At 42.0% G+C, this 14124-nt stretch overlaps 1 protein-coding gene across 4 annotated transcripts in view; it reads right to left on the minus strand.

The window, feature by feature from the left end:
- The window catches only part of SDK1 (sidekick cell adhesion molecule 1), a 417651-nt gene that overhangs the window by 40589 nt on the left and 362938 nt on the right, over positions 1 to 14124 (minus strand). For 3 of the 4 annotated variants that reach the window (XM_074886027.1, XM_074886028.1, XM_074886026.1), the window contains 3 exons: positions 12351 to 12486; positions 10392 to 10451; positions 8285 to 8386 (listed from right to left, as the gene is read on the minus strand). In XM_074886027.1, coding sequence (XP_074742128.1) covers positions 8285 to 8386; positions 10392 to 10451; positions 12351 to 12486 — 298 coding nt within the window. The remainder of the gene's footprint in view (positions 1 to 8284; positions 8387 to 10391; positions 10452 to 12350; positions 12487 to 14124) is intronic. The other variant, XM_074886029.1, reaches the window with a different exon arrangement.

Raw genomic sequence — 14124 nt, forward strand, 5'->3', positions numbered from 1 at the left:
AGAGGGAGCAGCACAGGGTGGGAAAGCACCGCTTCTCAACTCTCTTAAAGAAGTTTACCCATTAGACAGAGGCAAAATTACCTACTTCAGACTATTTCCCCAGGCAATTCGTCTCCCAAGACTCCTCCTCCTCCATTTACAGTCATGTTCCACTCATTATAATTTGTTAATCCCACACTCTAACATCATAATACCACAAGTTCATGGCAGCAGACAAAAGCACCCACTTAATGTTCACTAACAGTAACGGCAGCACCTACTAAAGCCTAATAAGCACCAACTCCTTATGCTCCACTAAAGTCAAGAGAGCGTGTCAAATAATTAGGGTGAATCTCCACTGGGTTTGCCATATACCAAATGTTAAAAGCCGTATCAGAAAAAATCAAAGAGAGCAGGTGAGATCTGCCACTGCGATAACCTTTTGCTGTGGCTTTAATGCAAGATTGGGTAGCTGACCCCCATGAGGGATTAATTTAGGATTTACAGATTGCAATGGTCGAGAACCCCAGGGAAGCCATGGAGAACTGTGCTCCTGGGGAGAGAGAGATTAAATTTACATCTTCTCAACTCTGAGTGAGAGTCTTCTCTTTCATTGTTTACTTAGCATCCCTGAGTTCATCAGTGTGGTCCCATACCCCCATATCATCTTGGTGTCCAGATTGCAGTGGCCAGAATGTTTTAGAATATTGTTAATTCATACTTTCTTAAGAAAAAATGGCAACTTTTTTGTTTTCAGTCTACAACAGGCAACCTGAAACGCCTCCAGTTCCATGATTGACGATGGATACAGCAAACAGATGTCAGAAAAGAAAACCAACTGTGTTTCTCTACAGCTGGCTTCACAGCAAAGATGTACAGAGGAGGCAAAGCCACGGGAGTTGAGACCCATATGAAAATACTTACAACATTTTGCTCACATATCCCAGGATGACTGAAAACAAGCAGAGCAGGACTGCACAATTAGAGGAAATAGAAATTTGGCTGCAGATATAACCCTTTAGTCAAAAATACTCAAACTCCAGCCTGTGTCTGCTTGAATATGAGTTATCAGCCAGGGGCTTCCCCACTTCTTTACCAGTGCAATTTATGGTCCATTTTACTTTACTACTGATTGCTCGTGTTTTTGAAAGGAAGGTTAATTCCTTTGCTTTTAATAGAGTAGCTGTGCTGTTAGTTCAGTAAGGCTTTGCATACACGATCAGGCTTCTCATCCCTCCGCCCTCTGTGTACTGTGCAGGGATGTCCCTGCACTCGGTTCTTCACAGGCCATATAACACTGCAGCAGAACAGCTAATTTGTCCTACCACTCCCACTGCTGCTTGCACCAACTACAGAACAAAGACAGGAGTCCTGATGATGAATTTGAGTATGGAGAGTCTGTCTGTCTCAGGCTACAGTCAGTACTGAAAATCGACATCAAATTGTTGGGTTTGTGAGATGGAAGTTCATCATCTGAGCAAAATGTCGCATGGCAATTGCAGCCCAACGCCACCCACACCAGCAATAGCAGTGGCAGAGGTAAGCAAGCGCAGTTGATCAAAAACTGATGATATTTTTGCTTGGACAGAAACATCTTTCCTACATTGAGATGTGATAAAAAGAGGCAATTACAGCAGAGCTAAGCAAGAGCTGCCGCACTGTATAAAGCATTGTGCTGTAGCAAAGGCTGCTTATGACCAATATTAACAACTTAATGAGCTGTTAATGAGGCGCACATTCAGCTTTTACTTGCAGCATGAAAACATTGCAAATCATTTTAGGGAGCTTCTGGATTGTCAATGGAGAATTAAAGATGTCAAATAAGCCCATCAAATCTATGTCTCAATCTGGACACTGCTTTCCAGTGCATTCTCTTAAAATTCCTTCTCCTATATGGCAGAATAACTTGCTTTGACAGCAGTACAACTCTCACTTAGACTTTGCTTCCTTCTGCCTTGACACTAGATTTCAGTCTCCAGAGAGCTGCAGGGATGTCTTTTTGACATGTTGACATTAAGGACACTTCTTCCACAGACACACTGGCACGGTTACTTTCTGTCTTACCATTATAAAAGCAACTACTGAGCTAAGCTACCCAATTTGGAAGTTTAATTATGAAACCTTTGTGCTCATCTGTAAACAGATTAAGAACGTAAATCTACCCTTAAAAAAAATAGCCAGTTTGAATAGGAAAGGGAGCCAAGGTTTATATAGAAAATTCATATGCATAATTGCCCAGCATTGCAGCAATACCAGTAACACGCAAGGAATGACTAATGCTCTAATGTAGGTACACTTTCGTTTGTTATTTTTTACTATCCTGTCACAGCCCTGCAGGATTAGATAATGCAGCCGAGTGTTATCTATACTGCTACTACCACCAGTGGAGCTGCATTGATGGGAACAACAAATCCAAATTGGACTTGCTGCAGACAAGCCCCAAGTGGAAACCATGTATACAGTCAGGCTGGAAGAGTTTAAAATCCACCAAGAAATACTGATGGGATGTACCCCAGTGGCTGATCCTACTCTCAGAAATGGAATGCTGTTGGGATACAGGCATAATGGTTTCCAGTAATGCAAGAGAAACTGAAAAGCAGTTTCTTTCCCAGTCCGAACAGGAAATGTCTCACCACATTTTTTCCTCTCCATCTTCCTGCAGTTTCCCTTTCTTGCTCTGCTCTGACTTTACTCTCTCTTTTAGTGCATTGTTGGAGAACATGGCTTGGATCTTTAACTCTGAGCTCAGAGGAGACCTTCTGCTTCCTTAGAGAGAAAGACACCGGGGACAGGATGAAAAGCCAGTGTCATTCCTGGAGCAGGGCATTCCCAGAACGGCTGTGTAAAGCTCATTCACAATTGAGCATGATGTTGGAACAGCTCTGCAGACTCTTTAAATTTAAAGAAGAGGGGGAAAGAAAAATCAGTGCTTGAAGCACCCTGCCATCACCTAAAAGTAGCTTTCTGTGGATGTTGAGAAGTGTCAGCAATTAAAAGGCAAACACCTTAACATCTCAAAGCCTTGGTGCTTTTCAGGTGCCAAGGAAGGTCAACTCCTTTGTTTAAAGTTTGAGCAAGTGAAACCAATTTTATTTATTATACCGCTTTCCAATAGCTTCCCTCCACCCCCTTTTGTTTATCAAGGGAAGATACTGTCCCTAGGCTGACAGGTTTTAGACTACTGCAATGTGAAATGGCCATGATAATCCTTCTCTTCCCTCCTCCAATGGCATCTGGGATGGAAATGCCCACCCAGTTCTTGTAGCTGTGCCAGCAGCAACGTGCTCCCTATCTGCATACGCACAGTCACTCACCGAGAGACATGGCCCACGTGTCCCAAACAGATCGGAGAAAACAGCCAAGGGGCCACAGCAGACTGATTGAAGCTGCCAGCTCTAATGCACTGAAATGTTGTCATTCCTCTTGTAGGTTGTTAACAAGGAGGCACAGGGGACTTCTCTGCACAGCATCTTCTCAGCTACATTTGGGGCATGGAAGGAGATAAAGCTTCTGTGCTATAAGAGGAAGGCCGGCCCAAGGTAATGCTGAGGGACTCCCTTCTCCAGAAAGCAATCTATGATGGGGAGGTGACACCATGTAGGGTATTTTTTATGAACACATGAAAAGAGCGAGTCTGCAGAAACAGATGAAAACACTCAAGGACAAAGCAGCCTTGTTCTGACAACCTTCTCTGGCACTAGCGCAAGAGACAAAGGGACATTGCCTGAACACAGATAAACAGGTAGGAAGGGACAGGAGCTCTTTGCTAGAAGCACCTTAGAAAGGGGGGCCAGATGCCTTGGAGTCAAGTCTTTGCTTCTTTACAAGGCTTCTTTCTCCTTAGAATGGCTTCTTCTTTGTATTTTGTCTTCTCTTTCCCAAACCTAAATCACTATTTTTGGTCTCTGAGTTTTCCAGATGGTTTCTATTCCTTGCTTGTAAAATGCTGGAGATGACCAGGCAGCTCTGAGTTACTGGCAGAGCAGAATTTCCCTCCATGTGTCAGCTACAGGTGGACAAAATAAAGTTTGGGAACTCCAGGAACACCTGTGGAGCCACAGGCAGGAGGGCAGATGAAAATAATTTCAGATAACGGTGGAAAATCTGTGTTGGCATCTGCAAGCTTGGCAGCAAGAGGTAAACTCAAGTTTCTGAAGACGTAAGAAAAGAGATGTAAGAAGCAGTCATGCCCCTGTCCCACTTCTGTTCCTTTCCAGGCTACAGTTTCACTTTGAAGAAAGTGAGATGGCCAGGAAACCTGCTTTTCCAAAAAATGATGCTAGCAGCCAAGGTGGCATTTCAATGAAGGACTTCTAAGAAGTCTCTGTCTTCCAGCTCTTTTTACTCCTTCCCTTTCCCATTGCAGAACCAGCTCTCAGAGATCATTATTAAAAACAACAACAACAACAACAACAAACCGGCCTTTATCAGTTTTGGTGAATTCTGAAGGTCACCAGTGTCACCATCAGTTATAATGACACACATCACTCCCCTCTTCACACAAAGGGATTTAGAAGCTGTTTAAAGGCTAGTGTCTCTTGGTGCACTTCAACCCTTCTGCTCTGTCCTCTCCACACACACATGCTCTCATCCAGCAGCAGCTGCTGTAAGAAATTATGAATTCCACTATTTTTCATCCAGAACAGCTTTGCAGTATATGGGGGAAGCACAGGATGCTGCAGGCTCATTAGCACAGGATTTGTATCACCGCCTTCCATTTTATTCACCTTCCCAATTTAGGTGAAGCACACCTGCCCCAAACCTGTGATTTCTGTTTAATTAAAATGCAGGTAGTGGAGTCTACTGAACTCCAGAGCCCACCACACAATCAGATAGTGACAGCGACCTGGTAGAATAATGCTCTTGATATAGTGGCTGCTCTAACAGAGTCTTAATTTCAGTCGAGCAGAACAGCACCTCTGGTAGCAGCTGCATTTAGGGCTGGGATGAATATCAGTACCCAGCCTCTCGCTGAACACTCACTGCCTTCCCAATCAAAGCCAGCATCCCTGACAGCTGAACTGTTAAATGAATTAACAAGGCAAGAAGGGGGCTTGCCGACAGGCCTGCGACTCCCTTCCTAATTTCTGCAAGTGGCAGCTTTCAATTTTTCTGTCATTTGTCGGGAGATGCACATGGTTCTCTAATGAGCAGGGCAGAGCTGCAGCCAGCTCTAAAAAGTCAATGTGATGAGGATTTTCTGGTCCACCGAGGAGAGGGATCCAGGTGCTTGAGGCAGGTGGGGGAAGGACACAGACTCTGTTCAGACTGAACAGGCATCGCATCCTTCTCGGCTGCGTTGAGCACAGGGATTCCCAGCCCGCTCTCCTGACATGGGGAAGAATTGCTCTCCACGCCTGTGAGTTTTGCAAACATCCAGGTGGAACTCAAAATGGAGCCTTTGCTGGGGCTTTGGTCTTATGGGCTACTGTAACAAGAAAAAGGTTTTGCTCTACCTGTAGCAAAAATAAAAAAAACAAAACACTTGCATCCAGCTCCCTTCTTCACCAGGCAAGTCAGGATACAGAAGTCTGCTACTCATGTCTGGCCCGTTGCCTACCAGCAGGTTGTTACCTCCCAAAATTTCCCCCTGCCCATCAGCCAGAGGCAAGTGAGACCTGAGAACTCGGGCTGCTTGAGGAGGTTGTGGGCTGGGGTACAGCTCAACGGCACTCCAGGGCTCGAGAGAAACTCCCTATTAGGGTGCTTTTTACTTGTTTGATTGGCAAAACTGCCAGAAGGTTGGTTTTAATGGCTTTTTTTCCCCCCAAGTTTGTCAGGGAACTCCTTTGCCTACTGGAGTTTTTATTGTAAAAATCCAGATACGATGATAGGAAAAATCTTCAAATCTAACAAGGAAGAGTGCAAGAGGGCAGGAAGGAATTACAAACACTCCTCTTCTGCATTGCTCATCTGGCTACACCAGACATAGAAGCTGAACAGCACATCAACTGTCAGTATTATTTCCAGGTGCCCCACACTGTATGAAACACCCACCAGAACTGCACAGAATTGGGTATTTTGACTGAGCTGGCCTAAACCCAGCACATTTCCCCCAAGGTGCATGCTGTATATTCCTTTTTACAACCAAAAGAGGAATGTTCTCACACCTACCAGAATTACTGCAGCCCTTACGGCAGAATGAAGCACCGTTTAACAGTACTGAAATGTAAGTTATCTGGGGCCTTCAGACTGGGGACTGGTCCCTTTCAGTCATTTTGTGCTCAGTGCTATGCCTGTGCTGTCAGCACTTGTGGTTTATTGGGAAGGTTTTTCTCTATTTTTAACAAGGATGCCCCATTGCTGAAGCTAAGCAGACCCATTTTTTCCAGGTTGCTGCTTAACTGCCTTTACCATGGGTAAGAACATCAAGCAAACAATAACAACAAAAACTTGTATTTCCACAGCACGCTTTAACTCAAAGGTGTCACAAATCAATTTAAAACTTAAATTGCAATACCAGCTCCAATCACTTTACTCACAGTATAAATCACAGCCAGTTCTGGAGGTGGAAGAGGCAGTTATATAACAAAGCATAATAACTTCACACAACAAGAGTGAAAATCGCCAGGAAGATCCTACATTCATCATTTCTACCGCATGAACCTGGATTGTCCCTAACCAGAGGTAAATCCAGTATCTCTAAAAAAACATCTGAGTCATGCTACAACTTCAGATGTACCAACCCTGCCTGTGAAAGAAAGCCTCTTGGATATCTCAGTTTCCTCCCAAGTTTGGCTCCTTCCATTGCGCTGTGTTCCCTGTCTGAATTACGATAATGGAGACCTGGACCATGGGATTAAAAACCACGATATAACAGCATTTCCTCATTTTCCCCAGCTGATTTTCTGTGCTGTGTACATGTGTACAAATGCATGTGCTGGCTCTGTTTGCAGCAGTGAGATATTTAGCTCTGAAACAAAAATGTACTTTGAAGCCAGATACAGTTGGCTCCACTTGGGGCTTTCTTTGCTGCAGTTGCAGAAGTAAGTTGGAGCAGCAGCAAACTAGAAAAAAGAAAATGTAAATATTGCCAGCTGTCTCTCCAGAACCATGCTGCTCTGATTAATTTATGATGTTTTCAGAAAAAGATAGTGAATGTTACACCATATTTGAAATGAAAAGGTTAAGTAGAATTTAAAAAAATGTGCAGTAGCATTTAAAAAAAATGCACTTTGCTTAGTTTTGAGCAATAGAATATTTAATGAATAATAATAAAATGAATTAGTACTGGGTTTGATAGCTTCTACATCCTAGCCTTGAGACAGAAGAACAAAAGTGTAATCAGATTCGTTCACGGTGGCAGACTGAACAACAGGAGGGTGCGTGTCGCCTATTCTTGTTCGAAGCTTCAAAAGATGCTGCTGCAGAAATTGATACCATAACTAACAACTATTTTGGTGCCAGCCTCTCTCCAGCTGGGGTCACCATAAATACGGCACCACTGTCGTAGCTGTGAGAAAGACATCAGCTATTCCAGTCCTGTGCTTCTCAACTAGAGTTACGGAGAACAACAGATTCAGTTGTGGGTTATCTGGGCTCTGCAAAATCACCTGTTTCACAAAGCATTCAAAGAAGTGTCTAGTTAACTGTCTCATCCTGGTTTCTGCTTCTGACCTTCTAATGGAGGGATTTCAAAATGATCAGCTAGTTACATTTCATAAATACAGCCTGGATTCATGCATTAGATCCATAATAAGTAAAGGCATGAATAGTGCCACTGACCCTCAGCTTCTGTAGAGGCTGGATGCAGCTATAGAGTTGGCATATTCCTGAGAGTAATCATCATCTGTGCTTCCAAAGCTAGCATTAAACTAGACACAGTGTCTTCTTGACTTCAAGAGTATAAAAATACAGCAAAGTGTGGTGCACAGGCAACGTCTCTACACAGAGAGTGATAAAATAAAAGAACCAGCTTTCCAAGTCTCCCTTGTTTTGTAGTTTTGTTTCTTTTCCCTTGTGGCTTTCCTGTGCTCCACTTTTCACTTCTTTAACTTGAGTCAATTTTTCCCTCAAGCTAATTTAGTATGAACAGTCATCCTCCTGCAACTCCAAAAATATTTTCTCTTCTTTCTCTCAAATGCCCTTTCTCCCCTTACTGGTGTAGACCAACTGGCTTTCAAAGTAAGAAACTATCAGTGCCAAACTATTCCAGGAGAGGACGCTACAAAAAACTGTTAGTGATCATGACTGGGGAATTTTTTAAATCATCTCTTTCCTGGACAAATATTAAATACTATCTGGAGAATACTAAAACATGCTGGTACTTTAAAAAACAAAATCACCTAATCTTCCTTTTACTTACCTGCTTCACCCACAAACACTTCCACTGGTGTACTGGTAGGGCTCTCACCAATTACGTTATATGCTGTCATTAGTACTTCATATCTCTTGTATTTCTTCAACTCTGAAAAGGTAAAAGATTGTATTATATACTATTATTTATACTATATTATGGATATTTTTTAGATGCCATCACCTCTTTATCACCAGACTTCTCTCACGTGAAACATAGCATTAGAACAGTACGATAGTGCAATGTCTACTTCCACCCTTCCTTATTTCATACATTATGGCAGGTTTTGCATAATTATGAAAGATCTTTACAAAGAAATGGCAGAATTTTCCAGTGTTTCCTCATGGTGTTGCTCCAGTAAAAGGAATCATTCCTGATGGGTAACTACCTACAGCAACATCTCTAGGTCATTCTTAATGACAGAAAAAGGCAGGACTTCACTTGGAATGTTCAGTGTATGGGCGCCTTTTGATCTCTACTGGTAGGAAAGAACACGGCTCCAAGCCTTTGCCTAACCCCAGGGACTTTCATCTAGGGAGTCATGTAGCAACTGCACTGCTCAAGAATGTCACAGCTGAAGCAGAGTGCAGAAGATGATCTGGAGTGGGGAATCTGGAGTCCCATTCGAAGAACCGCATAGGCATCTTTCTCCTTCAAAGGGAGACCACAGCCTGAACATCAATCACAGAGAGAAAAGAGAATTTGAAATCTGGACTCCATTTGGCCACCAGGCAACCAAATCCTTTGCTGACTTACAGAAACTACTCTGACAGATGAGGTAGGAGAGTCAGAACAGCATGAAAAAATCTATAGAACCCGACTGTATGAGGGTAATTAGCAGATGCAAACGAGGGTGGAGTAGAATCATGTCAACATCATTAGGGGGGGCAGCGCCTGAGCAGTTTCAGATTTTGCATTTTCAGGATGAAAGAATCAATCCTAACAGAAATATTTATCTTCGACAATATTTAATCGTGAAATTAGAGTAAGAGAGCAATCAATAATATAAATTGCCCTATTTAAATGAGCACTGAATTAAGACACGCATGGCCAGGGGTCCAAATTTCTTCCTTTGCCAATAATTTTCTCTGCTATCTATGAATTGGATAGTACCCTTAACTCTGTGGCTGACAGTATGCCATCAGTTTGGTAAGGTTCAATAAGCCTAATCATACAGGTCCATCTAATTTCAGTTTCATGGAAGTGTTTACAAGTGTCGTGCTCCTATATCTGACTCAGAGTCCAGCATCATTACCCAGTGTCAGGCACACTGTAAATGATATCTGATACATCACTAATTTTTTTATGTGATACCACTAAACTCAGATGGACTGTAAAACATGTAGCAAGCAAATCAGCAATAATGATGCTAAGTTTGTAAACAAACAAACAAAAACTAGTAAGATATATAGGATATAGTACTGGGCAGCTTGTACGGGGAAACTTTAATTGCTGCTATGAAAAGCCACAAGGGAGATTTTAGTGTTAACTGGATGGGGAAGAAAATGGAACACAAGAGAGTTCATGCATGCAAGTTTCACTGGGGATAGGGCTTCATTTTTTTTTTTTTAGCCCATCACAATCTGTGACTCAAAAGCCTTGGGCAAAACCTATCTAGTGAACCATCATCACCACAAAGCAACTTGCCTTTTAACTCTGTCGAATGCTATTTTATTCATTTCCAATTGAAAACACCTCTGGAGATGCACATAAATTCATTGGGCCCTCTCTAAACTGGCCTCCTACTCCATGGAATGCCTGAGCATCGCAATGCTTGAATCATAGGACTAATGATGTGATACAGCTAAACTCAGATGGACTGCAAAATATGTAGCAAGCGAATCAAAATTCATTTAGCGTCAGCAATACTGGGTTGTTACAGTCAATAATGTTTTACCTTCCCAGCAGCCACATTTTTACAACAGCTACCTACTTGCATCATCAATGTCTCTTGATGTAGGGAAAGCAAAGGCTTAAAGAAAAAGAAACTCAAGAAAGCAGAATCATTAATCTGTGTTGATTTCTGCTAGATCCACTGAGGAGAACCATAGGAGTTTGCCTATAGTGTATTCTGAACCATTATAAAGAGTCTCATCTAAAGGCAATGTGCACTTACGTGTTAATTCATACGTCGTTAATGCAGAGCTGCTGTTCACTGTCTTGAAGCTGCTTTGGGCTATTCAGGGTAAGCAAAGCAGAAAGCTTGTTACAGTGCAAGGAAATAGTTATTGCAAATGATGTACAGCAGAGACAGAGGCAAATGATGCAGCACACACACACACAGTGAGCTTTAGGACTATACCTTGAAGGGCAATAAAATCACATCACTCTCTCGTAACACATCAAAAGCATCTCCCTCACACGGGGCTGTTTCATTTCCTCCTCAAACAGAGAATCTCACAAATATACAACATAGAAATGTTCTGACTCCTAGATTAAATGGAGCAAATGAGTAAAAATTAAACAATTTCTAGGGGGGAAACTCAGCACTGTATTACATCCTTATTTCTCAACATGCAAAATTCGAAACCTGAAGAGCTGCAGGGTAAAGCCCTGGAACATGGGCCACAAAGAGCGAACACTTACAATAGGACAGGACGCGTTTCTTTAAATGTGTGTTAGATTTCCCACAGTTTCACTTATAGAATTCAATATTCCTGCTGTGAGCGAATTGTAATAATATGCTAAGCTGCGCAAAACCACAGGTCAGTGAGGAACAGAGGTGTTCTAAGGTGAGAATTGTCACGTTATGAGGAGAAAGAAGGAAATTTCTCTTAAAATACACTTAACTCCCCCCCCTTTCTCTCTTTCTTGACTCCCTGGAGAGGTACACAGTATGTTTTTTTCTACTCTGCAGCTATTGGGAACATAGCTGCAGGGCCAGCCAAGAAGAGGGAAGAGAGGAAAGCGGTAGGTTTCAATGACTCCCTGGCTTGTGAGACTAGAGAGCATCCAAAGTCATTATTTCATGATAATATACATAGTCAGTCATTCAGCTTTTGTCTGGAAAAAACCCTTACGCATACCTACACCTATAGGAGATTTCCATCTCTACTCTGCCCTGGTTAAAACCCTGTACAGTCTGAGAAGTCTCATTCATTGCTGATCTTATAAGCAAGGTCAGTTATGTCCTTATGTTATATTTAAAGCATCTACTTTTCCGCACCCCCACAAAAATCACTCCTGCTTTTGTAGAAACCACTTTTACGGGCCCAGGGAAACATGGAAGGTGATGTAAGATATTAAAATAGTCTCAGTCAACCCTATTCTGCTGCTCTTAGGGCGAGTATTATCTTATTCTGAATATTCCACTGACATCAAACAGGACAAAAGCTGGTCCCTCCACGAGCAGGTCTCATCGCTGGACCATACCAGTCAGGCTACTGAGTGCTCACATCTTTGCCTCCCATCATCTTATTCTGCCTATTCTTCCCTCTGATTTCCTTTCTAGCCTTTGTCTAAAAATCCTTTTCATTTTGCTATTATTCCTCTACCTCCCTACCTTCTTTCCATGAGCCAAAAATCCCAGTGACTAACATTGCAAGCATACGCCTTAAAATTCGTGCTCATTTTTGCTATTTTCTTCCAAAATAGGGAGAAACACTTTGAAATTGTAAAAATTCTATTTAAAACTTTTCCTCAGCTGTTTTCTTATACTGCAAAAAGAAAAACAAAATGTCAGTTATAAAAACTATTAAAAATAGCAAGAAAGAAAAAGGTTCTGAGCTGAGGAAAATGAAGTCCCTCTTTTTTGTCTGATGGCTGAACAAAGTATACCAGGGCAATCACGAAATGGAGGTAGTGGAAAGCAGGAAATCAGAGGATACATGGGGGACAGAACATCAACTCAAGCATGCTGGCATAGATTAACACGTACCCTTACAAGTGATGCTGATCAGACACAAGTTACTAACATTTTTCAGCATCTACACCCTGATTGTGTAAAAGCGAAATTATCCCCAGCATTCTTAGACACAATTGTGTGTTATTTCCATGGGGCAAGAGGGTCTAGAGTGTCTTGTATAACAACGAATTACCATTCTGGGATATTATAGGGTTCGAAACACAGGCTTACGTGTGAGCTCTGCTCTTAAAGCTGAAGGGTTCTGTATGCTTTTGGATTCTGTTCCAGATCCAGTGTCGTAATCCAGCTCTCGATAGTAGATCCGATATCCCAACAGCAAGCCATTTAGACTCTCAACTCTGGGTGGCTGAAAACATTCACATGAAGAACAGGCTTGTTAAGATGTGCATTGCAACAAACATCCATCACAACAGGCAGTAGCTGACACCGGTCCTGTGAGAAGGGACACAGTGCGCTCTGGTGAAAATAGCCATTAATAATATACAGGGTCAAAGGCTGTGTAATTTGAAAAAAACAAGTTAAAGGCAACTTTGATGATGGCTTTGCCACTCAGCTGTGGCAATTACAAAAGGCTCTTTACTTAAAAATTGATACCTGATGCACTACACTAAGAGATAAGCTAATTTCCTTCTTGGTCCACAGAAACTTGTGTGTGTTAAAGAATATAAATAAGCATGTCCCTGAAAATGCATGTTGCTGGCCACCAACAGTGGAACAGCAAGCCAGTATTTCACTTCTTCCGAGATGAAAAGAAATTATTTTGTTGAAGACAGAATTTCTTTAGTGACTATTTTCCTTGGGGACTAGTCATAGAACATTCTTCATTTGGCATTATTTTACCGAAAGACTGATGAGAAAATAACAAAGAATTGATGTATTCTGGATTTAATTAGGAAGATGAAAATAGGTGTAATAGCCTCAGAGAGGCATTTACAGAGGAGTCGCAGTATGATGGACTCTGGTGTGTTGCATAAGTCCAGTCCTACAGGCAAACCCAGGTGTCCTCCATAACAGGTTGGAGTATGGCCATTGGGCTGGCTCAGAGATGAGGTTTTTTCCTTCTGTGACATGCTGGAAGATGCTCGAAGACATAGTACCTCAGCAAGGATTCTTCAGCAGCCCCTCACATCTTCCTTCAGATAAAGATATACAACCAGTACACTGAAAAGGAGATTTCTGTCTGAATGGCTTGCTTAAATAGAGGCAAGCAAAGGGATTCTTCGTGTTTGGGAAAAAAATTACTCTCATGAGTCTAATACAGGCTAAGAACTGCAGAGAAGAAAATATGCCCTGAGCCATTTATCTTCTAAAGATTCTTGTACTGAAATTTAAGGGGCTGAAAGTATAAATGAAAAGGATTTTAATGATGATCTTGCCTTTAATCCAGAAAGATCCCTAGCAGTCTTGAGAACTTTACTAAGGAAAACCTTCTGTCCATTGTGGAAAAATTAACCCGTGGTATGAAACGCTGTCACAATGGGAGTTAATATCACATGTAATTATAATGAAGAAAGATTATTTTTACAGGAAAGGAGGAAGGCATTTGGTAATAACCTAGCATTCTACTTCCATAAATGACAAGAATTTTCCATTACTTCATTATGATGGCAAGAGGAGAGAGAGGGCTCTCCTGTCTCAGCGCAAAGGACTTTGCTTTGGGTGAGGGCTGAAGAAATTAAGTAGAAAGATCACAGTTTATGGAAACCAAAAAAGAAAATTATGTGAACCAGAGAATAAGAAAGCTACACAGCTACCAGGAAAAGCAGCAGAAACTTCTGCAAGAAGGTGCCTTCTTTTGCAGTTGTCCTGCCCAGAGCCTGCTGAAAGCAATCCGAATAGTCCCAAGATCTTGCTGTACTTGCTCTGCATGGTTTCATCACTCATCGTTTCATAATCCATCATGCTCCATCCTCCGGAGAAGATCTGACCACCTTTCACTATTTTTTAGCATCTGCATTGCAGAGTGATCTAGGAATAGAGGATT

The sequence above is a fragment of the Strix uralensis genome, chromosome 16, assembly GCF_047716275.1.
Source record: "Strix uralensis isolate ZFMK-TIS-50842 chromosome 16, bStrUra1, whole genome shotgun sequence".
NCBI classification, from domain to species: Eukaryota; Metazoa; Chordata; class Aves; order Strigiformes; family Strigidae; genus Strix; species Strix uralensis.